We start from the raw sequence: 26,071 nt of genomic DNA, 5'->3' as shown, positions 1-26,071 counted from the left end.
TTAGTATTTGCCTTTGCAGAACCTATATTTGCAGAATGTTGCCACACAGGGATTTCACCAATCACGACTTTTTATCCCAAGAATCAACACAGGAGAATTAGTTTAGTACAACTGGTGTGTTGGGAAGGTGACTTCGTAAGTTTCTTTTGCATGTGTACATACATACATGCATATATGTGTGTGTGTGTATGTCTGTATATATAAATGTATATGTAGATATATATATCTGCAGGCCCTTTATCTGGGCAGACACTGCCAACTCTTACAGCTCTGCCTTTTCCCTTACCAAGTTTTCATCTCTGTGTTCTTTACGTTGCCTCTTCTTCCAGGAACTCGGTTCCTATGTCACGAGCAATCCCTTCCAGGTTTCTTCGCAAAACCACTGCTTCTTCCACATGTTCTTCAGAGACCTCTGCTGCATTCTGTCAGCTGGTAGATGCATCAAAATCTGAACCTTCTGCATGGCTTTTCTGAGCAGTCTTTACTATTTCTCAATTCAGCTTGAAATCTCCTCTGAGGAAGAGCTTTGTTCTGTGCAGTAGTTGACACCTCCAGGACTGTGCAGACTGGTACCATTGGGATTTCTCTGTCAGCATTTATTTCTGAAGAGAGTGACTTGAAGTATAAAACCCTACAAACTTTATACGAAATTGCGTACCACCTACTGCTGTAAAGACTAGACATCTGTGTAAACAAATAAGTATTAATAAGTAAATAAGCATAAATAAAGGAGATAACAGCTTATCTTGCCATTTTCAGTGATGCCATCTGATACTGATCTGGTACCTCTTTAGTCAACGCAACCATTTCCACAATTTCAGAAGTGTGAATTTCCTCCTTGCTTTGTTAAGGATATAACTATTCTAGTCATCCACTCCATTATATTAGCATATAGCTGAGAAGAAAATGATTCCCATTTAGAAAACCATATGTGGGGTAAATGAACACCATGTTCTAAATCTTCTCCTTTACAGAAAGTGAACACCTTTTGCCTGAGTTGACCTTAACAGGATGTTTTTGGTTCAGATTGCTCTCAGTTAAAGTTAGGCAATTCTTGTGAATTAGATTCCATTTACTGTCTTACTATCCCCTCCAAATTATTGTGAAATTAACCTTGATCAGATATTCCAAATCAGCAGATGAACAAAGGGTAGTAGCCCATTTCTTCCTGCATGTTCAGTGATGCCTAGCTGAATGTTTAGTCATGAGTATATTTCACTTAAAATTTTGCTCTAACTTGTTTTGATAGTGTTCTTCATTTTCACTTAATGTCATTTTGACTTTGGTAAAATTACATCAACAGCTCATTTGGTCACATTGAATCACAATATAATCTCTATAATAGTTTTATCATGCTCATCCTGGAAAGTTCATTTGTATCTTGAGAGCATTTAATGAGAAACTCCTCTCCCAGCATTTCCCTGCATACCTATGCCAACACAGTCCTGTATTCCTCTCTTTCCACCATACCCATTACAGGTAGATATTTTCTGGTAGAAAATCATTGCAGAGGAAGGTCTGTGACCACTGTAATCTGTAAAAAAGGACAAAATTATGTGTGTATGTAGCGAAGCTTTTGTTCTTGTGGTTGCTTACTGCAGTACACCCTGAAACTTGAAAGCCACACTTGTGTTTCAAGAGGGCAGGACCTCACTACTGTTTGGTTTGAGGTTCTTCACGATCTGCACCTTACAGGATGGAATTCAGCCTGCTGCCTGCAGTGTTGACTTCAAGTCATGTCAAGTTTTGAACATCTGAGATTATAGTCTGTGTGAGAATGACCTTTTCAGTGATGGTACAGTTTTCCATATAAGATCCCACAGATATGCCAATTCACTATAGAGTAAAGGTTTTAGAAGGTACAAGGACATATGTGCAACCCCTTAAATTACATAGGACTGTCTGGAAGCTGCCTGGTTTGAGAAGTTAAATATAACTCACTGTAGGCTGTTGCAGCATCCCCTTCCCTAGTTTATTTCCAGGTATGAAGTCCCACTTCTTTTTCAAGATTCATTTTACTGAATTGGGTCAATCAAATAGGTATAAATCAGGTCATTGAATTTATTTGTCATCTTGCAGGGAAGCTTGACATTTTGTCTCACCTTCCTGAGTATGCCATTTTATTAGGCTATCCTTCAAGCAAGTGATATATCTTGCTGCCATTTCATTTTGTTTAACCTACTCCTCCCTCAGACTCCGATGACTTTTTTTTCTGTATTTACTTTTCTCCAGTCTAGGAATTTCTGACTTCACTTGATATTTTTACTCTGCAGAGCTTTTTTTTGCAATTCTTTTAATGTTAACAAGGGAAAGTTTAAATCCATTGTACCTGGATGTGGCATTGTTAGTTATTTCATGAGTTGATGCTTTTTGGTGGTTAGCTTGAGGGAATTTGTATTCCCCTGCTTTGTTAACTGTTTTCCTTGCAGGTGAGACAGGCATTCCCTCATATTCTTGAAACCCAATTACATGACAGTATCTATTTCTCAGTATTCAGCAGATTCCAGCTCCCCTAAGATGACTAAGAGCTGTAAATTAAAGATAGCGAGTGAATTTTAATGTCAGAATTTTGCACATGATTGTGTAGCATCTCTGTTTGTGACAGACCAAACAGTGTAGCTGTTTCAGTGATTTACCATTGATTTGCATGCTCTCAGCTTTCTTTTGTGACCAAGGTGTATGATAATCAGTTCATTCTTGCTGCTCTGTTAAAAATCACTGTGCATTATGGACCAGATGCCAACCCTTGTTAGGTACAGCGCCAGTTTGATTAAACATGCAGTAACCTGGTCAAATCCAAAGGCGTGGTTGTACCGAACCACGCACAACCACACACAGTGAATATGTGGTGGCAGTGTAGTGATCCCCCAGAGAACAATACAGATTAGGGGGAGAAAAGACTGCTGCTCCTGAACCCTTGCAGTCTTTCTGGCTCTGACTGGGGCAGGCTGAGAGCTGGACCACCGGCGGGCTCTACCCCTGGCCTGTCCTGGAGGAGCACAGGTGACTATGCAAGACTGCAAGGCGTGAAGCGGTTGGGCTCTGGTCCCTTCCACTTCAGCAGTTTTATTTAGCCCTATTCAATCACACAGATCATGTCCTTTGTTTACCTAGCTCTGCTTGCAAAGCAGGAACTGAAAATGCTTAAATATTTCAAATGATTTCTGTATTTTCTTTGGAACTGCTGCTAATCCCTGTAAGCTGTTATGATTCAGAATTTACTGGCATCAAGCCCTTTTCAGATAAGTACTAAATAATAGACTCAGGAACATGATTCATTCATATGCTTTAGAAAAAAACCACTTAATTCAGCTCATATTCTTCCAATTCGCTCCCTGAACATGAAAGATTACAATTTTAATTGAGTTTAGAGATGACTCTGTTTTGTTTGTGGCATTTGCTGTTTTCTCCTTTTTGTTTTCCTTTCCTCTCTCTTCTCTCCCTCTTCCTCTTCCTATGCCCCCTCCACTTCCTTCTCCCCCTTCTCACTTTCATACTTTTTCAATTATATGTGTAACAGACACTCCTCTTTTATTTTGGCAATTTGAAATTTCTTTCTAACAGAGGAAAAATATATAATTTCATCACAGGTAGAAGTATGTAGAGCAAAGCAGATCCACAGTTTATTCTTTTAAGATTGGAATTGAAAATGAAAGGCATAGTAATTGATTTTGCTGCATCCAGCATAGCACTTTAAAAATATCTCCCCGGTAATTCTGATCTGGCCCAAACTCAAAATTACAAGTGACAGCTTAATATCCAGGGATTCTAGCCAGGTATATTCCTTGCAAGAATTTCAAAGAGCTGTAAATTTAAGATTCTTGGTCATCTGAAACTGAAAACGGGTTCCTCGTGTTTCTCCCCACCCCGTGTTTCTTTCTTTTCCGCTCATTCATTGCATCATTAGTACTGCTAGTGCTACTATGGTGCTCTAGCGTAAAGTGAGGAGGCTTGCATGCTGAGGCTCTCCAAGGTCAATTCAGTAGCATCCATACAAATTGCTGCATTGACTTCAGGAACTTAAAGGTAAGCACATCTATAGCTACATACCAAAAGGCTTTCATAAGCACCAGTACAATGAGTCCCAAGCAACCTGCGTAACTGGCTAGCTAGAGTTCATCTTTCAGAATTAACAAAAGGCATATAGAATGACTTAGGCCTTTTTTCCCCACTACATTTACTCTATACAATTAAGAACTTAGATTCCAAATTTAGTTTTTAAAAAGGAACTCATTTTCAGAGAACATAGTCCTGGCAGCTCTTGTTTTCCTTTCTGAATACAAGTACTGCCACACCAGTGAATATCTAGCTCCGTCTCCAGCATTGTCTATGCCAGCACAGCTTCAGAGGGAGTTGCAAAAGGTTCTCTAATGTCTGACTAATTAATTTCACTCAGTGAAAGAGTTTTATCTGAATTCTCCTCCTTGTTACCAGGAATAGCAAATCCTTCTCAGAATAAAGATGAACTCTGGGTTTCAATACTACATGTCAGAGGGCACTAGCAGTTAATGAGACGAGATTTTTAAATGTTCTTTCTTTTTGTCACCTTATCTTTATTATAAACATATTTCTTACCTTCCAGTAACACTAGGCTTCCTAGTGAAACAGCAAAAGGTATTATTATCTGTATCACTTTTACTAATTTACAAAACCTTACTATTTCTTCTCTGTTCCTGTCTGTGCAGTACAGCTCACTGAAATCTCTCTCCTCTCTGCCCCTGTTAATGTATTGATTTGTCATTGTGCTTCCTCTGTTTCCACTAGATAGCTCGAAGGATGGGTGAGTAAAACTGAGCAATATTCCAAAAGAATAATATATGGGATATTTTCAGAATTCATTTTCTGCTGTGCATTATGTTGTGGTTGAGGTTACTGAGGGACTTTTCTCTAACTGGTTGTATTTCTGTTCAGAAGACTGCGGTCTTGGAGTCCTGGCAGTTCTTTTCTGTGTACATTAATTTACATTTACCAGTATGAACACTGAACCTGAACCCGAACCCTGAATTTACCTTTAGGGTACAACCTAGATCTGCTCAGTCTGGTATCTTTCAGTAATGTATGCCTGTTTGACTGGAAAAAGTACCAGAAGCCATATACATCTATGCTTGCGTGACTACTCATGGCCCTTATATAACCACATATAAAAGTCAAAAACCGATGCTTCTGCTTTTTTGATCTTCATGTCAAGTACTTCAGCTTTCTGAAAATTATGCCAAGTTTTAATTTTCAGGGGAACCTATGTAAAGCAAAGAACAATATAAAATGCGAAGTAGATGTGGCAGTAATTTTGTAAAGATTCTGCCAAAAAACAATCTTCTTTTTCTTTCTTGATTTTGTAAATTTTAGGTTTTATAAAACCAACTTGGTTTTCCACTTCTGTGTTTCTCTCCTGTCCCTTCAGCAATCTGTCTCCAGCAGGACAGTGCAGGCAGTTTCCCTGCATGTGCCAAGGACTCGGGCTAGGTTTAAACAAAACATGTCAAACATCCTGATGTGGCCTGAGGCCAAGGGCTTGACACTGCCCATGTCATTGTATCTCAGCTTTCTTCCTCCCAGCACAAACTGGTGATGCCCAAACTGCCATTTGGGAGCAGTCTCAAGCACAGCTGTCCCCAGCACTGTCCCTGAGAAGTTTCTAGGGGCTGCTGGTTGGCAGGAGCCGGCACTATGCCCTGAAAAGTGCTAACAGACTATGTCTATAGTCAGGTTCCAGGGCTTCAGGCAGGGTCCCAGATTTCCTGGTATAAATCAAGCCCAAATGCCTGAGCAAGCAACACAACGGAAAAGAAAACTGCTTCTCACTTTTATTCTTTTGAGTGAGTTTAAATTACAAATAACATCATTAGAGCAGATCCCTTTCCTACTGAAATGACAGGTTAGGAAATGGGGCTGGAGTCTCTGATGCATGCAATTCACCCTTGAGGCAGGAGGAAAATTTCTTTTCATTTTCTGACTAGTTTCAGTCCCTAGATGGCCTAACTGTTGACACAGCTTTTGGGAGTTGAGAAGCTGCTCTGCTTTCTACTGCAAGCTGCCATCATAGCCTTGGGTCTGGAAGAGCAGCTCTGTCATGCCTCTAAACTATAAGGGATTGTCCTGGAAGTGAGATAGTCCTTGGCTGCCCTTCTGGGTCACTTTTTCCCTGCTGTGTCTCAGTAGTGCAGGATAAGCAGAATGAGGGCAGCGGGCTCAGCTGCTGGGTTTTCTCTCATATGGCGAAGTGAAGGGTGGATGGGAAGACTAGAGAGGGTTACTCTGAAAATATCACTAAGCCCTTAAACTGCATACTCACTAAAGAGAGAGGCCTTGATGTTAGCTAAAGATAGGAGGAAAAGTATTGCTTACATTAAACTTTTATTTTATTCTGAAAGCTGTCAGTCACAAATTTTGAGGTGTGGTCAGGGAATAATATATTGACCTTTTTTATGCAAGGGATGTCATGAGTGATAAGCAAAAGGTTCCCTTCTTACCTTAAAGATCAAGCTCCTGGAGCACATGAAAGTTAACTCCTTGGTCCCAGCAGCTTGAATGAGAATACCAGAGGTATGTACCTAAATTCTGGAAAATTAATAGTTTCCTGATGAGAGTGTGGACCTATTCTGAGTGAGGCAAGAGAAACTACTAAGCACAGTAGACCCTGGGATACCCCTCCTCTCTAGAGTTCATGCACCTCCCTCTAAAAAGCAGCCACATGGAATCCCATCTGGAGGGTGTACATGATCAACCTTTGCTCTTTCACAAGGCTATGGCAGCAGTAACTAGCACTTGCTCAAAAAGTGTGGTGGGAGATCCAGACATAAAGGCAGGTGTCCTGACCACGATGGTAAATTATTCTGTGTGTAGACTAACAGTTGGGACTGTGCCACTGTGTGCCTGGGAATGTGGGAGTCTCACCACCAGAAAGGGAATCCAGGCTGCTGGAGGAGTCGCTTAGTGCTGTGTCTGAGTTGCTGCAGAGCAGAAGATGGAGCTGTAGGTACAAAAGTGCCTGTACTTGTTCACACCTGAGAAACACTGCGGTACAGATGCAGGCACTGTATGGGTTTAGGTACCTCCCAGGTTGGGTGACTGCTGCCAGCATCGGCTTTTTGGATTGCTTTATTGAACTTAAACTTTGATGTTCTAGCTAAGTAAAATTCTTTTCTAATCTTTGTTTGCTCTTGCCCAAAATCAATTAACTTGCAGCTCCACGGGGTTTGATTTTGTAATCCATCCATGCTTAATCACTGATGTAAAACAAGATTTTTTTCTCCCCTCAGATTCTTTTCTAATGGCTTCTTATTTCTTGCCCTCTAAGTGTGCACCTGAATTCTTTGCATCTATTTATAAGGGCTTCCCCGCTTCCAGGAGTGTTTAATCAAAGAGAAGGCTATCAGCAGGTGGTTAGCATCAAATGTCAGCAGCTACTTCATTTCTGACATCTCTTAGAAAAAATGTTTCATTACCATGCAAATGATGTTAGTCTTCCTTTCCAAGATGCATTGTCACACAGTGTAACATATGGTACACAGAATTGTGCTCACAAGATTTATGCGGCAACTACATTTCGTAGCAGAACAACAATTGTGAGAGCTAAACTATCAGATGACAGTCATCACTGCTCCCCAATGAGCTAGTGAACTCTCATGGTTACTCTAACTTCAAGGGGGGGAAGGGGGCGCTCATTTCTGCTTTCTTGTAATCCCTTCCATTTTTCTTTAGCTTGTATCAGAGATATCATGGTGCTTTTCAAAGCCTATGCCAGACCGAATAGCCCAGCAGCTTTAATGGGTGATACTATCTTTCTTGAGGATGTCTGGGAAGCTAATTACTCAGTTGACACTTGGAGTGGCCATGTCTTGAACTACACAAGGAAAATTGAAGCTGCTGGCCTCTCTAGGGATTTTTTGAAAGTACCAGTAATGGCAGTAGGAACTCTACTTTTCCAAGCACTCTGAAACCCTGTAAGCAGAATAGGATAAACACATGAGGGGATTGATTCATCAGAGCACTGGAGTACAGTTCGGTGACTTCGCCGGGGCTTCAAGATGTGTTTAGAGTTAAGGATACATTTGGGTGAATTGGTAACCTCAAGTGTGTGATCAAGTGCTTTGCTGACTCAGGGACGAGACATTCCTTACAGCTTGTTGTTTTCCACTTTGCCATCTGGGAAGAGGCAGCTTGACAGCACGTGGGCTGTGTGAGACATTATTGCAATCCTGAAAGGGTATTAACAGCCTTAAAGTTTCCAGGTTCTCCGAATCAGGAATTTTTGTCTCTACGGACCTAACTGGGGTAGAACAACCTCGCTGTAGTGTTTAAAAGCAAACTGACCATGCCACAGTGCTAGGTTATCGGTCAACCTGTGCCTAATTTAAATAATCTCATGTTTTAGTAGAACTACTAAAGATGTAGGTGAAAAGCATTACAGAACCTGAAGGTTTGGGGGTGTGAAATTGCCCTTTTTGGATATTTTAGGAAGTCTCTTTTGCACCTGGTCAACTGTAAGAACCCAAATTTGCAAGCACTTGTAATTACAGTCATCTTTTTGCTACACCCATTTTCTGAGATGGGGGAGCACATCCATATTTATATGGAATAAATGTTGTTACCAGCTGTTAAGACAACTCACCCTCATGCTGCAGTCAGGTAGTGCAGAGAGTGGGTAATACAGACCTGTAATTGCATTTGTGGGAGAAGTGCAAGATATCCTGATCCCTTGGTATTCTCCAAATGATTTTAACTTCCCAAAAATACTAGGAGTTCACCTGAAGAATCTCCCACATCACTCTCCTGTCTGGTCAGCACACACTGCTCCTTTGCTAATCTGATACCCTTCTAGTCTGTCATGTAACACTCTTGACCTAAAAGCCAATTCTGTACTGTTGTGCTGCTTTGCACTTTTGACGAATGCTTCCAGAAGACTATATGTTTATTGTAACAAAATTAATTTCTCTGTGGGAACACTTTATTTTATTTTATTTTATTCTTTTCCAGTGACAAAATGTTCCCAGCCTTTGGATTTGGAGCAAGGATACCTCCAGAATACAAAGTAGGTGCATAAATTACATTTTCTAGTTCTCTTGGATTATGAGGCACAAAAGAGGGGAGAAGTGGTTCAGTGCAGGGCAGGGGCTAGGGGGAGTAGCTCCTACTTCTTGTTTTCTTTCATCTGTCTTTCTCACCCAGTGATACCTCACTGAAACCAGAAATCAAGGCTAGACTTAAAATAGTTGTGTTACACCCAAAATATTTAATGGTATTGGCAAAGCTTTGTTAATGGATGCTAGTCTAGTAAGAGGGGAACTGATTTTTTTGAGCAACACTTGCGAAGCATATTTTGAAGTTTTGAGAGCCCTAGTTTGACAGAACCCATTTTTGGAAGATATGGTTTAGTGAGTGGCCTAGTGCCCATGCTTTATGATGAAGAGATATAACATCTTCCTAATAGTAAATCCTTTAGAATAGTTTTGCTCTGTGGCAAATTTCTGTGTTCCAGTGGACATCATCAACATCAGGGAGAGAAATATAAGAGCACGTATCCATGCTGGAGAGAAGTGGTATTTATAAATAAAACAAAATGGGAATGATCCACCGTGATGGTGCAATTGTAAGTATAAATATACAGTCTGATAGGGCTGAAGTGAAGACAGTGGAGGAAAAGAAGGAGCAGCCAACAGAGAAAGGCCTAGGAAGAAATAGGCAGAAGTTCAAATCCTGTGTTGCACGTGCAGAGGTAGTGTGGGCAGAAGAGTGGTTCTGCACAAATAAGTAACCTAAAACTAGCTGGGCGCTCTGAAACTCACATACTCTCTGGAAAAGAACAGCATTAGACTTCTGATCACGCAGACTTCTTCCAGCATCCCCGCACCCCCTGCTCTGGGTTGGGTCTCTCAGCTGTGGCTGGGGTAGGGAGGTGAACACTGGCCAGGTGAGAATTTCTGTGCAGAGAGGGATCGTGTGTCACTCTGCGTTGTAAAGCATGAATGAGCAGATGTTCCTCATGGCCTGCAAGTTTAATACCTGCGTAAGAATAACAGTAGTGATGTACAGCAAGTTTGATATGTGTCTTGCAAACGAGTGTCTAAGGTAAATCAAGTATGTCTTAACAGCATTGCCTTCTAAGCTAAATGCACTATTATAAAAAAGAGGACTGTTCCTGTCAAGGTGTTTTGCAGTGTTCTGTTCCTGAAAAGTAACACCAGTGTTAATGCTTTCCAAAATGAGACAGCTTCCAGAACTTTGATACAGATTTTAACGTGGTAAATGCTCACAGAAAATCTGTGTCTGTTGTATGTCTGTTCCAACTGCGGCAGCTGACGACCATCTCTGCTATATAAGGGAGAGTGTTTTGGAGAATTAACATGAGCAGCCTCTACCACCAGACACATTAGTGAAACACAGTAGCTACTTCTGAAATGTCCATCCTTTTGCCACCAACACGTGCCTCCCTACCCATGGCTGTATAGCAATGTTGACTGGGTGGGTTGGACCGTACATCACAACCAGATCGCTCTTTCAAGCCCAGTACTGGCCATCACTGACAGTGCCATGTACTGTTGTGGTTGTCCTAAACAAAGGTACCAGCCTGATGGTGTGCCAGGGGCTAGCTGTTCCATCATCTGCGAGGTGACCATCATTGCATGGGGCAAAACTTGCACATGTGGAGAGCCATCCTTATCTAAGGACTGCTTGAAGGAAGATGTTACTGTGCCAGCTGAAGTCTTTTCACTGGCTTGCTGCTGATGGCACTAGAGTAAAATTCACAGCACAAGACTGAGTCATTCTCAACCAAAATAATCAGCTGGTGGCATTGATACCTGAGGTTACTTCAGCATATTGGCGATGTACCGGTTTTGCTAGTCCCCAGCAACAGCCTCTTCACCTGATTGTGAGAGCATATCTCAGGTGTCAGCTGAAAAACATGTCTTGCCAGAAGGGGATTTCAGGGGGACTTTGTAACCAGATATTCCTACAGTCACCAACACCAATTAATTTTCTGCTTTGAAGGAACTGGTGTTTGGATAATTTCCTGACAAGTACTCCTGAGAAAGTCAGAGACTTGCATTGAACTTAGTAGCCTATGCATGGATGAAGGGTCTTGCCCAATAGCATGAGCTGCCCCAAAGAGTCTGGATGTTGCTAACCTCTCAAAGCAAGAAAATCGATGTATCAGGACCTTCAGATTTTGAGAAGTTCAGGAAAAGTAAGGGTAAACTTAAGAAGATCAGGCTACTTGTGGATTACATATTTGTGATTAAACAAAACAAGTCCCAGAGTAAATGGAGATGCAAGTGAGGGCCAGAACAACATCTTTAGTCTCCACTATGGAAAATTGGGACCAAAAAAATTACAAAAAAACAAACAACAAAATTGTGACAACAAAAATGACAAAGACGAAATGACATGACATCAGCTTACCAACGTAATAAAACTTTGAAGAAGAGACGAACCACGTTGCAGGGGGACTAGACCTTCTGTGCAACAGATGGGGACAAATAATTAACTTGGTGTCTATCATGGGCAAGCCAGCTGGAACTGAATTAGGAATTAAGTCATCTGTGCTATTGTTCAGTCCCTCCCTGTGATACTCTACACAGTCCATACAAGTCTGTCTTTTTAAAATAAACTGTATGAACACTTTTGAGTCCCTGCTTGGCTTTGGCTGCACTTCTAAATTGAACAGTACACCTTCTAAGAGAGTCAAGTGTCAGCCTCATCACAATGCATTAATAAATCAAGACCAATAAACCTGAAAATCCTTCAGTAATTTAGTCTACATTGGTATCATACAGCTAACTTAAAGCCAACAATGATTAGTGTTTGATGTGGAACGTAGCCAAGATGCATAGGAAAGAGAGAAGAAACTGATATAATTAAAAGTAACAAAGACTGTAGAAAAAAGTCCTCCCAACTTGTCTCCCCTAACTTCTTATCTTCTGCTGCAAAAATATGGTAACACTATATACACCACAGCAACACTGCAAATCTTGTGCTATTCAAATGTTCTTTTGATGTTTTCAGTCAAAGGTATTACAAGTCATATGTATCTTTTGTTTTATTAAATGACAGCAGTGTCATAACTGTAATAATTCACATCTTCAAATTTAGCTTGAATCATTAAGACAACTTCTAAGTTCTGACCCCATCATGTGTTTAAACCAGCTTTTCTTTTTAATATAGGATGTCTGCTTTCAAGCCTCCAGTCCTAGTGAGATGATCTAACCTGCTCATAGCATGTTGGTCTCTGCACACCAGCAGCTGCTCTTCTATTTCTTCCAGTAGAAAACAAATTGCTAGGGCTGTCAAAGAAATGACTCCCACTGACAAGGGTTTCTAACTAACCATGAGAGCTTCCATACAACTTAAACATAGCTTCCTTAAAAGTATAAATGAAAGCTGACCTATGTATGCATGGTGGCAACACAGTGAGGGAAGGCCAGAGGTAAGCAGCCTGATAAAAACGGTAGGCAAAGTAAGTGGATCGAGTGGAATCAGGTCTAATTTATGTCCTGCTTGGTCACAAGCTGTAGAAAAAATGAGGCCAGTAACTCACTGTTCAGTATGAATCGCTGCTAACATTGCTATTTAGGATCAGCTGAAAGCCACTGCTTTCAGGCTGGCCATAAGCTCTAAATTCTTTTGCCCAGGTTTGCTTGATGCAGTGGACCTCGTGGGAGAAAGGCATCCAGTTGCGGTGTTGTCAAACCAGTGCCTTGGTTTCATACTGCCTTGAGCTCCTGCCAGTAGCCTGGGATGGGTGCTGGAGGGCAGTGTCCACCTGTCCATATAGTGACATTCTAACCTCCTCACATCCTTTTACATGCTACAGGAAAAGCAATGTTTGCTATGCCAATTATTATTCCTCATGCAAAAACACACTGCCCCTCTATTTTACATTAGCACTTCAGAACAATGTCAGTAACCACCTCTGCAGGCTCTTCATGAATCTCTTGAGGTTGAACCCCTTTAAAAACATGTTTTTATATATACTTTCTACAGAATTTCCATTTCAAGAGCACACCACTATGTTACGCTGACTTTATTTTCCCTCATTTCAGCTCCAAATGAAACACTTCAGCTGTTAGCTGAAAAACAGCAGTTTCTTAGCAGCATAAGGAATCTGTGGGAGTGAAGGAAGCAAGACATGCCATATATAACATTCCTCATCAGTCTAGAGATCTTTCATCTAATATTCGGCAATATGATCTTTTTTCCCGAAGGCCTCACAAATACATCACCCTGCTCCTGGATAAGTAAACCTCTGAGAGCAATATTGCCCTCTTGAGTTTCTATCACATGGAACTTTCAGAACATACTGATTATTCCACAGCAGTGTCTCTTTTTTTTTTTTTTTTTTTTTTTTGCAATGAGAAGTATCTGAGAAGTCTGATGTAAAGTGAAGAGGTGGCAGATAATATGGACTCAGACACTGCTCCAAAAGTTCACAGAGAGGAGGAGGAAAGAAAGCTGAACTACACACAGTAATTTCTTAGCAGGCAGAACTCAAAGGAGCTGGAAAAAACACACGGCAGCACAAAACTTACTGTTAAAATGAAAAGGAAGTTAGAATTGTGTCAGCCCCATGACAGATGTATTGTCAATAATGAAGTGTTCTTTCCTAAAGAAAAATTGCAGGCTGACACCTGAATAGGTACAAAACAACTTGCGGTTTGTTTTAAGACAGTCCTGGTTATTTTTAATGAAAGCTTCATTCACTGCTTGTGCTGAGAAGAGTTGCTGGAGAGAACCTCACTGCCATTACAGAAACAGTACAGCATCTTTACAAGCCTAACCTGCACTGTCTGGTTTGCTGGACAGGTAAGGCACTTGAAAAGTGCTGTGATCTTTGTGATTCCTACACTTTCCAGGACCTTGAGGGGAAAAATATATGCAAACCTGACAAAAAAGAACTAATAGAAGGATGTGTAACGGACCAAGTGAAAACACAGAATTTGTCACCTTATCTGAACAACTTGGATTTAGACATGGGAACTGGGCAGCATGCTCAAAAATCAAGTACAAAGGAAAATAAATGGCCAAGCTTTGCCAAGCAGAAATGTCTACAATGTGGTCTTAGCCAGAGACATAAGCTGTCCAGCTCCCAAACTGTTTGATTAATGAGCATTCAGAAAATAATAGCTTTTGAGCAATGGTTCTTTAAATTTGCTAGTGACTTAAGCTTTTGCAAAATATGCAGGCATTCCATATTTAATTTTCAGACTGGCAGTGGCTTAATAGTGTTCAATTTATTCATAAATAAGTGTTCAACATTGTGCATCTCAGCATTTACGCTTGTATGCATCTATTGTTTATGAATTTTTATCAATCTCTATTTAAATTAGTAAGAAACCATTCCTAAACATGCCTGAATTTGTCAGATTGTTTGTCAAGTAGTCCCAGTACCATCACCATAGAGGCTTCTGGAAACCTGGAGCTATTTGGGACAGGGAGGTTAATTCAAATGAATTCAACAATGGGGGTGGGGGGGGGGGTGGGGGGGTGGGAAGGATTACTAATTTCCAGAATTCAGGCATCCATATTCCCCATTTGCAAAATGAATTAAAAATGTTGTTTCTGAGTCAAAGCAGCTTTTTTATTTAAAAAATGGAAGTTCAGTTAGGGTAAAAAGGGATTTAAAAAATGTGGAGGCCAAAATACAGTAACATGTTTCAATACAATTACTATAATCTGCCTTAGCAAAAATATTTTAGACTGTTTGTTTAGCTGATGTATCTTCAGAAATGCTGTCATCATAATCTACATCATGATGTATGGTAGAGCTACTTATGTTGCTTGTTAAGAACCTTGAAAAAAACTGCCTGAGAAATTGTATGTTCCTGGTGCAGGAAGTTTCTGAACAGCTGTGTTTTAATAATCCTCCATCCATCATGGTATCTGCTAAATAATTTATCTGAAGTCCTGCAGCAGGAAAAGATTAATATATGTCCAAGTGCAAGTAAATGTCTTTAGTTAGAGGCTTTGAGTGGTGTTTTGTGCAGCAAACCAGGTAATGCTAGGCTGATCACATGTAATCACCTCTGCACTCCAGAATTTCTCCCTCCTTTCCTTTTGTGAATTGATTTTATGGAACGATGCTAAGAGAGAGGAGGAGTGTTGAGCAGTGGATCCGCTGTGTATTCAAAACTTAATCCATGTCCGTGACACAATCACAGTTCTGCGGGGACATTCCTTATTGTGAGGCCGATTTCCACCACGGACCATGGTCTGCAGTTCTTTGCAAAGTCCTCTGTGCCAGGAACTAATGTAAAGCAGTCATTCAGTGTTTGTGTGGCTTGATATATTCCAGGATTTCCTGACTGTTAGATTGACCCATCATACAAACCACCCTAGTAGATTATATAAACATGCTTCTGAACAGCAAGTGTCGTGTTGGTTCCCCTGAGGATTTCCCACTCTTCAGCATCTTAGATGTTCACACCTTTGCCTCCTTTTTCCCATTAGTTTACCAGCTCTGGGAGTGCATGAAGGCTGCGTCATTTAGTATCAGAAAGATGCCATTTAGTATACCAGGTTTTGGGTTTCTGTCATCAGCATGGTTTTCCTTTCAGCCACAAAAGCCCTTGCATGTTTAATTAAAAAAAAAAAAAAAAAAAAAAAAAGAGGGAGGCTCATTACTTTGCACTGTTTTGAAAACAGAAACTTTGAATGTTTGATCAAAACCACCTTTTGACATGGATGGGCTTTACACAGAGTCCTACCAGGTAGCAGCCCAAGTTCAGTAAGGCCTCCAGTACATGTCATGCACCTAAACGCTCTGCTGGTTTGGACCCTCTTGAATTCTGGCCACCACAGAGGAGACAGCACAGGGGCAGGTTAAAGCACAGTTGGTTTTACTTACCTGAGTGGGGAATGAGTTCTGAGCATTTGGAGGCACTGCTTTAAAAATACCTGCTGTTGGCTTTCCTCAGGTGGTGAGTTCCTCTTTGTGAACCATCGCTGAGCTGCTCAAAGAACTTCTCTCCTTCACATTATACTTAAATCGTGTTTAAATTGTGATATATTGTTCAGAGAGCGTAGGAAACTACCCAATACTTCTGCACATTCATTGTGTTTCCTGTCCTGCCTTCAGGATACATTTTAACATTGTTCTTGGTGAATCAGGATGACAGTGTATAAGGGCCACTTGCTTTGGGAGGATAGCAGCTGTTGCTCAGATGGTATTATTTTTTGGATCATTGTTCACACTTACTAGACTTTGGCTTTCCTTATTGGTCTGAACCGTTGTCTACATTTTTCTTAAATAATAGCCTGGATGTGATAGCTCTGAATCAGATAAATTGTTTGCATAGTGTGGACCTGAAAGAGCTATAGCAACAAAAGCATCCAGCCCATGCTTTCATGTGAGATTAAAATACTGTATTCATAGCTCTCAAAAAGAATTGTGATATTCCTTTATCTATAATTTCAAATGCATTTGGAATAAAGAAATAAAAGCACTGAAGAGTCACAGCGTTGGAAGAATCAGCCTACAATACATAAACATGCATTGCCATCCTTCTTGCTCTTGAGATGCAGCTAATACAAAATGCAGAAAGCCGAAAGGAAGAAGAGAGTTTATTGAACAACAGAAAAATCATCAATGAGTGAAAACTCACGTAACTGCTCTTGACAGCTGCAATTACCTTTGGCCTGCAGCTGGTCATGAGGCTGGCAGATACCAGCTGGGCAAATAGTGCCAAGAGACATACAGAACAGCCAGACAGAAGGGCTCTGGAGCCCCTCTGAAGCGTATCTGACAGCCCTGCTCTTCTGTGCCTGCTCAGCGAGGAACACAGGTAGCGACTTTTTGTGTTATCTTCCATGGCCAAGTAGGGTAACCTCAACGGCCCGTGTAAAACCCTCTGTAAGAGGCAACTGATGCTTGGTGTAGACATACCAAATTCCTGGCTGGGCTGACATAGCTGCAGACTCTTCAGTGAGCTTTTGCTTCAGTCCTTTCCCATCAGGTGGAAGTCCTGCTTTATTTAACTCCTTAATAAGTAGTGGTAGGCATCACTGTGGGGAGCAAGGCCAGCATATGATGGGGAAATTCAGTTTCTCTGAGAAGATCTCTTTGGAAGTAATTAGCCAACTCACACCACTTTGATTTTACAGAAGCTCCTCTGTAATCACAGATTTGATCTATGGGTCTATTAGTCATAGACCAAATTCTGTACTGTGCTGTGAAGTTGTCTAAACTAGAAAATAAAACAGCAACAACCAACAAACCTCTGTCTGCAAATAATGTCGGTTCCATTGTACAGGGAGTAAAAAGGTTGCTTTCTATATGACTAGGACTATTAGCACTTCTGAAGGTCCTACAGAGATCTATAAACTCTCAAATGTGTGTCACTGGAGTTAGCCATATAAATGCCTTAATGAGTTTGGGATGATATCCCTGACTTCAACTTTAAATTATGCAAATTGCCTGCTTAACTCTTAGTGATAACCACTTTTTGCAAACAAACAAATAAAAATATACACATTGTACACTGAAAGACAAAAGTTGGGCTTCATTCAATACAATTTAAGACAAGCAGGAGAATTTAGAGACTGAGCTTCAGAGCTGAAGAGATTCAAAGGAATCAAGCCTTCTCAGTGATCAAAGAAAGGAGCAAAAAGGAATCGGGAAAAAAAATGCAGGCAAGAACAAACCTTAAAACCAGAAAAGAGCATGTGAGGAAAGTTTCAGTCCCAACAGATTTGTGCTGTGGATGTAGATCTCTAATTGACAGACAGATAGAGGAAACCTGGAACCTGAGACTTATATTGCCTTGCATTGTTTGTGCATACAGAAGTCTTGTATTATTTTCCCAAGCCACTACAGATACAGTACATTGTTTTATTAGAAAACCAGCAACTTTTTTGTATTCAGAGTCATTTCTCTTAGAAAATAGCTCTGAAATATTTTCTTACAGGCAGATTTCGAGGGAGAGAGAGAGAGAAACCAGAACATCCACGAAATTTGAGGAAAAACAAGAGTTTTCATGTTTTTTCTTATTAATTTTCACCCCAGCCTAATCTAACTTCCTAACCAGCTTGAGACCCCTTACACTTCTTACATTATTTTCTCACAGGGGGCCTGGGTGACTTCCTTGATCTCTTTGGAGAATCAATTAGTTTCCCAGTATTCCCATGGCCTTCAGATGAGGACCGCTGAGCTTCTGCTGTCAGTGATGTATCACAACCTGCTTTCTCTCTCCTGCAATCTGAGATGCTGAGATAGGGAGAGCTGGTATTTAAATCTCCTCAGCAATAGGTCCCTCTTCTGTGCCTGCATTGATAGCCCAATCCTGACACCATATTTATATGATTTCTCATACACTTGGGTGTTTTTTCTTTGTGCTATTTTTTGTTTTGTTGTTGTTGTTGACAAGTTTGATTCCAGTTTTGTTACTTTGTTTCTGCAAGGAGTTCCAGCTGGGACTGTATTTCACACTTAATGACTGAAAGCTTGAAAGATCTCTGGTTTAACACAGAAAGAATGTAAAGGGTGTTTAACCGCAAGTCCTCTTGGAATAATTTTTCTAACTATAGTCTTCTTCTCTTCTTTCCATTTATCTGCAGGTCTCTCATGATTTTGCAATCAATTTCAATGAAGACAACCCAGAATGTGCAGGTAACACTCATATTAGGACAGACTGCCATAGTTTTGCTGTGTACAAAATGTGCTTGCATTTTTTACTGTATCCCCCGAGTATTATGCCAAGTGTTTTTTAAAGAAAACAGCCAGGATTTTCAAAACCTGACAGACTCCAAGCCATCGGGCTTAGCTTTAGAAACCTTGCAGAGTGCCACACATTAATTTCCTGAAAAATAGGTCCCTTTGAAAGTACACCATGTTGGACATTCAGCACTTGCACTTCCCCAAACTACTAGCATTTCTGAAAACTAAAGCCATGTCTTCTAGATTCATTCCAGATCTTCAGCTACATCAGCATCATACGTTGTGCACCTAAGAGGGGCAGGACATGCAAAAGCAGGCTGTGAACCTCTGTGATCAAGGATTCCCTTGGTTTAGAGCCAGTTCTTTGGGCAGACCTATAGCAACTTGCCTGATGCAAGTCAGCCCAGCAATGTCCAGAACCAAAGAGTCAGGGTAGCAGCTGAGGACTACCACGATAGAAGCATACTTTCATAACAGCAAATGCAGCAGGAAGGTCTTTTAACAGTGAAAAATACTGCAAAATCACTATTCCTTGGTAGTCAGAGGCCAGATTCATGAAGCAGATTTTGCTGCATGTCTTGTATTTCTAAATGAGGTCTGCAGTGACTGATGCTGTCTATCTAGAATCTTCTGACACAATTCACACATTTTGTAAAAGAGAGTATCAGGACAATAATCTCTAAACAGTCTAACAAGTAATCCTAGACTAACACTTAGCTGAGCATCCTGCTCAGATGATCACTGCTATCTAAAATCCACAGGTTGTTGTTCTCCCTTATCCTTCTGCTACCATGCAAACACCGAAATGGGTGCTTCAAAATGCTCTTCTTGTTCAAATTTCTAGCTGCTCCTTTCAGCCTTCTCTGGTTCATTAGTGGCTTTCTTTCAGGCATGGTTAGCACAATATATTCAGGATGAGAATTAAGATGCCAAGAAATTAAGTGAGGAAAAGAAGAGAGGACAAGCAATTCAAGTGAAATAAGCTTTAAAAGAATACAGAGTTCAAGCATCTTAAATGCAAGACCTCTGGTTTTGGTTCAGTGGGCATTCCTGCTTTGTTGTTGCGCTTGGATTGTTGGACTGCCCCAACCTCTGCAGGTCATATGCTTGAACTGTAATTGGGCATTGTTTTGCCAATTGACGGGGTTAACACAAAGGACACAGACACCAAGCTAAAGAAATAGGCTTATTTTACTTTAGTAGAAATAGAAATTTTACTATAGTAGAAATAGCAGAAAGAATAAGCAAGGTAATGCACCTAGACATTACTATTTAAAGTTAGCTATAGTGATTAAGAAAGATCCATCACCAATTGCCCTCATACATTACCATCATCCAGACCCGTGCATCAGCTGGGGAGCCCCGTCACAGCGAAGGGTCGGAGAGCCTTTCCCGGCAATTGGGAAGTCCCACGCAGGGCGTCCACTCGTAGGTGAGGTCTCCATCTTTGCTGAGAGAGGGTCCAGCTTTTATACAGTTTAACAAACAAGTCTAAACAAAACGCACAGGAGATATCTGGTAGATTGATATGCCTCACTCAGGCATGTCCGGATCTGGCCAGGATCCGGGCATGTCTGAGGAGTTTCTGTTTTTCTTTACATTTGGGATTTATAGTTACTTCCTATTGTTTACTTATAGTTCCCAGGGATTGTCCCCAGGGTTACATTTTCATGCTGATAAGATACTGGTTGCTTCAGTCTGCTGATAAGATGCTGATTGCTGGTCGGGGAATTCACTCAGAAGTCAACTTTGGTTTGAGGCCTATTGTTTGGGCCCCTTTTTGTTTCAGGCATAAGTCCTACAGCTGTTTGATGTGTTCACAGTTTTCTACATTGCTTTTAAGGAATTAAAAGAAGCAGAAATTACGTGTATGTATCTAGAAGTTCCTGTAAGCTTGTGAGTCAGCTTGAGATTTTAGTAACACTGGGGATGAAGTGGGGAAGGAAAGAAGACCTCAGAATTTTGTCTGGACCATCAGATTTTAAAATGCGCTAGCTTGCCTGCTTCTGAACACAGACACATTGACATCTACGCAGTGCCTGATCTGCTTAAAACATTTCAGTTAACAATAGTCAGAAGCATTAGGTGATAACATAGTTATGCATGTAGTATTCAAATATAGCTTTGTTTCCTGGTCTAAATGCAGGACCTTTGTCACCTGCATACCTCAGAAAAAAGCGTTAGCAGTCCATGCAAAGAACACAGTTTTTATCCCCCCCTTTGCTTCCTCTTTTGAGTCAAGGCTAATTCTTTTATTACACTGACATTGTTATATAATGATTTGTATTGATAGAAAGGGCTGTCACATCTATGTAGTGCCAGCAGCAGGTCAGAGGTTGGACAGACAAACCCTCTGCAAGTAAAGGACTTACTATCCAGACAATACTATGTATACAAAACCAAACGTAACAATGGAAATTAGAGGAGGTTAAAAAAAAAAAAGGAAGGAGCTGCTGTATGAGCCTTGCCTTGGTTTATGTCACCTAATATTTGTTATGTATTTAAACTTTATTTGGTTCTTTGCATAAGACTCTCTTATCTGAAAAGTTAACACATCAGCTAAATGGAGTTTTAGGGCTAAGGAGGCATTTTTGAATGGTTGCAGCACAAAAGAAAGCCAGGGAAGAAATGCTGCAAAATTTGCACGTGGATCTACAAGATATAAAAAGCTCTTCTTTTTCCTAAATGATACCTTTTAAAATTATATACATCTGGATGAAATCAAGAAAAGGAGAAAGACCAGAAAACATGTTGTTTAATCATCTGCTGCAGGTTGCTCATCACCAGCCTGTCATGAATGCTTGATTAGTTCCTACTGACAATTGTTCTGTGATGTTTTCTAAATGTTCTCACTGTATTAGGTGACACAGGGAGCAGTAAGACCAGCATGTCATGTGGAGAGAGGATGCAAGAGTGAGAGGGAGATAAAGTGCTTAGTGACCACACTATTTTTCCTTGTAATATTTAGCATACTTGCCAGAAAACAAAGGAAAATTGCTGAAGAGTATCTTGCTTTAAATCAAGAAACAGGTTGGATTGAATATAAGAAGTGTGTGTCTAATTTGTATTTGAGGAAAGAATCCCTTTCTTTGTGGAAGTAGTGAGCTTTCGCTGGCACAAGATAGTGTAAAGCATCACTCTACATTGAATAAGAACTACGTATTGATGTGAAGATCACTGGAATTCATAAAATACAGATATCCTCACCTTTCCTCCCCTGTTACTATTTCCATTCTTGAAAATTTTATTATTTAAAGCCTTATATTTAGTATATTCATAGTATATTATATTTATAGTCTTATACTTATTTAGTCTTTACTGTCTGAGGAAGAAAGTGACAGCCTCTAATCTGAATGAATGCTTCTACACATGCATGCATTTTACATACATCTTAAACCCATATATATATGCATACACTATATTTCATCAGAGCTATTGAAAGTGGATTCCAATTAAAAATGTAAACAGTTGAATTGTGAAGAAAATTGCACATTGGCTCTCCTTAAAGTAAAGGAGTCCAAGAAAAGTAAGCTACAAAGTCAGTCACTCACATATCCTGTTAGATTTGGTTATATAAGGACAGCAGATATTTATAAAAGCTATTAATCTGAGATAGCGAACAAGAAATTATGCTTCTAGAACATGTTTCTTTCTGAGATGAAAGCAACTTTCTGACATGAACCATGCTAAATCTGTGTGGAATTCAGGGAGTAAGGTTTATCTTATAATATTTTAATGCATAAGAAAAAAACGACATTGTATCTTGTCATCATAGGGAAGATTTATGAGGCCTTCATGCAAGATCAGTAAGTATATGTAATGAAATCCTTAGCAGGTTTAAAATTGGGAGTTAACAAAAGGTCAGTTTTGCAATATGTAATTTAGTCACTGGAATTACCAAGGGAAATTCTGTAACATTACTTTACATTTTAGCCAATCATAGCTATAATTGGATCGTGTTCTTTTGTCTGTGAGCACTGCAATGGAAAAATATGTATGTAGTTATCTATAAGGAGAGAATGCTGTGTTTTCCACCCTTTTTTCATAGGAGGTTCAGGTGTATCATTGTAAAGCAATTAGAATTTCCTATGATTTGTTAGTAACCAGTCTGCACCTGTATATCCTGTAAATATGGTTGAGTAAAATCTCATGAGTGAGCTGGTCTCATTGCAAACTGAAACTGGTTTAGGATCTTATTTAAGTCATTTAATTCTTCAGCATCCTTTACAAAGCTCTTCAGTCTATCACTTTCTTTCCAACTTTAGACTTCTAATCCTTTAGGTCTGGTAAGCTGGGAGTTCTGAATGTGGAGGCTAACGTGCATCACTTCAAGAAAACCTCTTCTCAATGATTGAAAACACCAATTTCCATTCTGTGATCTGTCAAGTGTGTCAGCAGAAGTCTGTTCTTGCTGGTCTGGCTATATATCCTGAAATGAAAAAGCCAAAAATAGCTAGTTCTCCATCAAAACGTCTTGACTAAAGCTCATTTTTCTGTAAACTGCAAAGCATCCTGCTGTTTCTTTCAAGATTTCACAGCTTTTGGTCATAGTCAAATTCAACCTGTGAGCAATTATGCAAATTCACCCTGAAAAATTATTTTCCTAGCACAGGGAAGTCGGGTGTTTGAAAAGTTGTTTCAATTCCTTGACTGCTCTAGGTTGTAAGTACAGAGGGAAAATTTGTCAGGAGCTACCATGATAAACAAAAATAAATATTTATCTGAAGAGGAGGAGACAGAAGTGTTGTAGTGTTTTTAATTTGTGTCTACCCCTTTAATATGAATCTTAGCTGGTGGTCAGGAAGTGATCACTTACACCTTCAACTGAGAAGGATGGACGCTATGGCACTGCAAGCTGATACATGCAAAATAGACATTAAAAACTATTGGGAAGGAGAAGCATGGTATAATTAATTATATATTACAAACTAGATTCAATGCAGCTAAAGACAGCTTCTCAGAAATTATCTGAAGTTGTTAGTCCTTGATAATCATGTGATCTTTTCAATTTATTAATTAAGAACCCACCTTTTATTTACATTTTAAACAAACTTGATACGGTGATGTGCTCCACATTTATTTGCCTTTTCTGTGGCTTTTTACGACAGGAATACAAGGTGTTGTGGAGGCTTACCAGAGCTGCCTTCCCAAGCTGCAGCTGTATGGGCCGACAAACATTGCTCCCATCATCCAGAAGGTGGCAAAATCAGCATCGGAGGAGACCAACACCAAGGAGGCCTCGGTAAGGGTGTAATGCTGTGTTTGGCTTTTCTCTTGCCTTGTGATTGATCTCTTGTAGGCCATCAAAACAGGGCCTTCTCATGTATGTGAATCATGCCTTCACAGTTTTCGCTAACTGACTTCACAGAAGGCGGTGTGAGTCTGTGTCAGATGGAGCAGTGTATCCAGCCCTTACGGCTTTGATAGTCACAACTTTAAACTCTTTCCCCACTGTTCTGTTTCTCGCTTTTAGAGTTGGTTTACTGTAACACACCCAGTTCTTCACTGGGGAAATGTAAATGTCACCACTAAGGTTACAAAAATTTAGGGGCCAAGCCCTAAAAGTGTTGATCATAGAAGGAGATGAGTCCAAATGATTCCCTGCACAGACTACCCAATTTCAAGTCTATTGCAGAGGCTGTACTAAAAATTTTCTGTTCAACTAGGGCATTTTCCAACCATTCCTTTGAAAACTGTAGTGATACTGTTTTCAATTTGCTATTGCTGACATGGAGTAGTATCATGTGCCTTTTAGAAATCAGGAGACAAACCTGTTAGCCTGCATCTGATATCAAACCCATTGGAGATTTCTTGGGCTAAAAGACTTAAGCACAGACTGTGTTTTAAATGTACATCTTTGAAATGCATTAGGCTTATTTTTCTCCTGCCTTCCAGACAGAATGGGAGAAAGGGAGAATGGGAGAATTTGAGAGAATATGTGAGCACTCCCAGTGCTGTGGGAGTAAAGGATGTAAGAGAGAACTTGTATACTGCAGCAACAAAATGCCTATGTATAGGAACAGAATAGAGCTGTACATTGGCATGCATCTCATCATCAGGCCTAGAGCTTTCTCCAAGCTTTCTTCATGTGTTGAGCCTTTTTTTCAGTCCTATTGAGACAGCAATTCCCAAACATTTCTGTTCATGAGCCTGGGCTTGTGATTGTCATTCCACTGCTGTTTCCAGGATATTGATACTATCTATGGTCCCACTCCTAAAATGGGGAATTTGTATGTTTGAATTTTCATACCCACCTAATCCTGAGATGGTTCACTTTTCCCAGTGCTGTCTCTGAACTAGTATGTCATATTGAATAAGTTGTTCCATTCTTCTAAACCTAAGCTTCCCCTCTTTCTGTTTGAAAACCAAATTAATTTATAGCATTAGTCTTCAAGATAAAGTTTTCTCCCTGCATATATTTTTTTATTCATGGCAGGAGGTGATGAACAGAACACTTTGAGTTTATATAGCTGTGTATACATAAACTTTAATGATGTTTAGCATGTTGGTATTGCTTTGCAGAGTGACCAAATTCTATGACCTGTTCACTTTTCCTATTAATGCATGTTTGTTAAATTACTCCAGCTGCCTAACAATTCCTAATTCATAAAGAATCCAAGTGAGAGTCACTCTTCCCCATTACCAGGTGAAGAGACGTCATAGCCCACAATCCCAGTTCAGTGGGCTTTGGAGTTTTGAGAAGGAAATGACAAGCACACAAAATTGCTTGCTGTCCTTTAGAGAATGAGAAAACTTGTCTTCAGGGCTCTGTACGAGGTGTTTGAAGATGGATATATTCCTCCCTGCACACGCCCTTGATCTCCTCAGGGACCTCATTACTCTGCAGAATGCAGCAGCCCTGCCATGGTGTGGTGCTTCCCCCACAGCCAGCAGTGGGGTCACCCTCCAAGTTTGCAGACGGCTGCACCCATCCCACTTGCCTGTTAGCAAATCAGGCTGTCATAACCTCCATGACAGCTCTGCTACAGCCTTGTAACGCTTCAATACCCCATTCCTCCCCGCACGGGTTCCCAAAGGGGAAGAAATGTAATCGGAAACTGTCAGCAGACGTGATTGTGCCGCAGATGGAAAAGAGGGCTAGTGGGGGTCTCAGGACTATTCCAGACTTCCCAGGCTCTCCCAGCCCTAGCAGCTAGAAACCCCCTTTTCTACATTGTTCACCCCTTGGCTCCCTCCAGCTCCTGGAAATTACCTGAGCTAGAGCTAAATTCCAGAAGAGGAGAAAACAGTAGCTGAGGAGGTTTGGATGGGAAAGAGTTAGCCTTTGAGTCACTGTAAAGGCTCTTTTCTATTTAAAAAATTCCATGAGCGAGTTACCAGAAACAATTTTCTACTGGAAAAGGGCAAGCGGCTTTGGAAGATTAACTAATGATATCATTTTTCACTCCTTGTCCAACAACT

General features: G+C 40.4%; 1 protein-coding gene across 3 annotated transcripts in view; it reads left to right on the top strand.

The window, feature by feature from the left end:
* The window catches only part of CPNE4 (copine 4), a 243,764-nt gene that overhangs the window by 210,336 nt on the left and 7,357 nt on the right, over nucleotides 1–26,071 (top strand). For all 3 annotated transcript variants that reach the window (XM_032991217.2, XM_032991218.2, XM_032991216.2), the window contains exons 12-14: nucleotides 8,977–9,031; nucleotides 18,550–18,601; nucleotides 23,758–23,891. In XM_032991217.2, the coding sequence (XP_032847108.1) occupies nucleotides 8,977–9,031; nucleotides 18,550–18,601; nucleotides 23,758–23,891 (241 nt within the window). The remainder of the gene's footprint in view (nucleotides 1–8,976; nucleotides 9,032–18,549; nucleotides 18,602–23,757; nucleotides 23,892–26,071) is intronic.

The sequence above is a fragment of the Tyto alba genome, unplaced genomic scaffold, assembly GCF_018691265.1.
Source record: "Tyto alba isolate M040663 unplaced genomic scaffold, T.alba_DEE_v4.0 Super-Scaffold_46, whole genome shotgun sequence".
In the NCBI taxonomy this organism is placed as follows: Eukaryota; Metazoa; Chordata; class Aves; order Strigiformes; family Tytonidae; genus Tyto; species Tyto alba.
The sequence above is the reverse complement of the archived record's forward strand: the minus strand, read 5'-3'. Positions and strand labels throughout refer to the sequence as shown.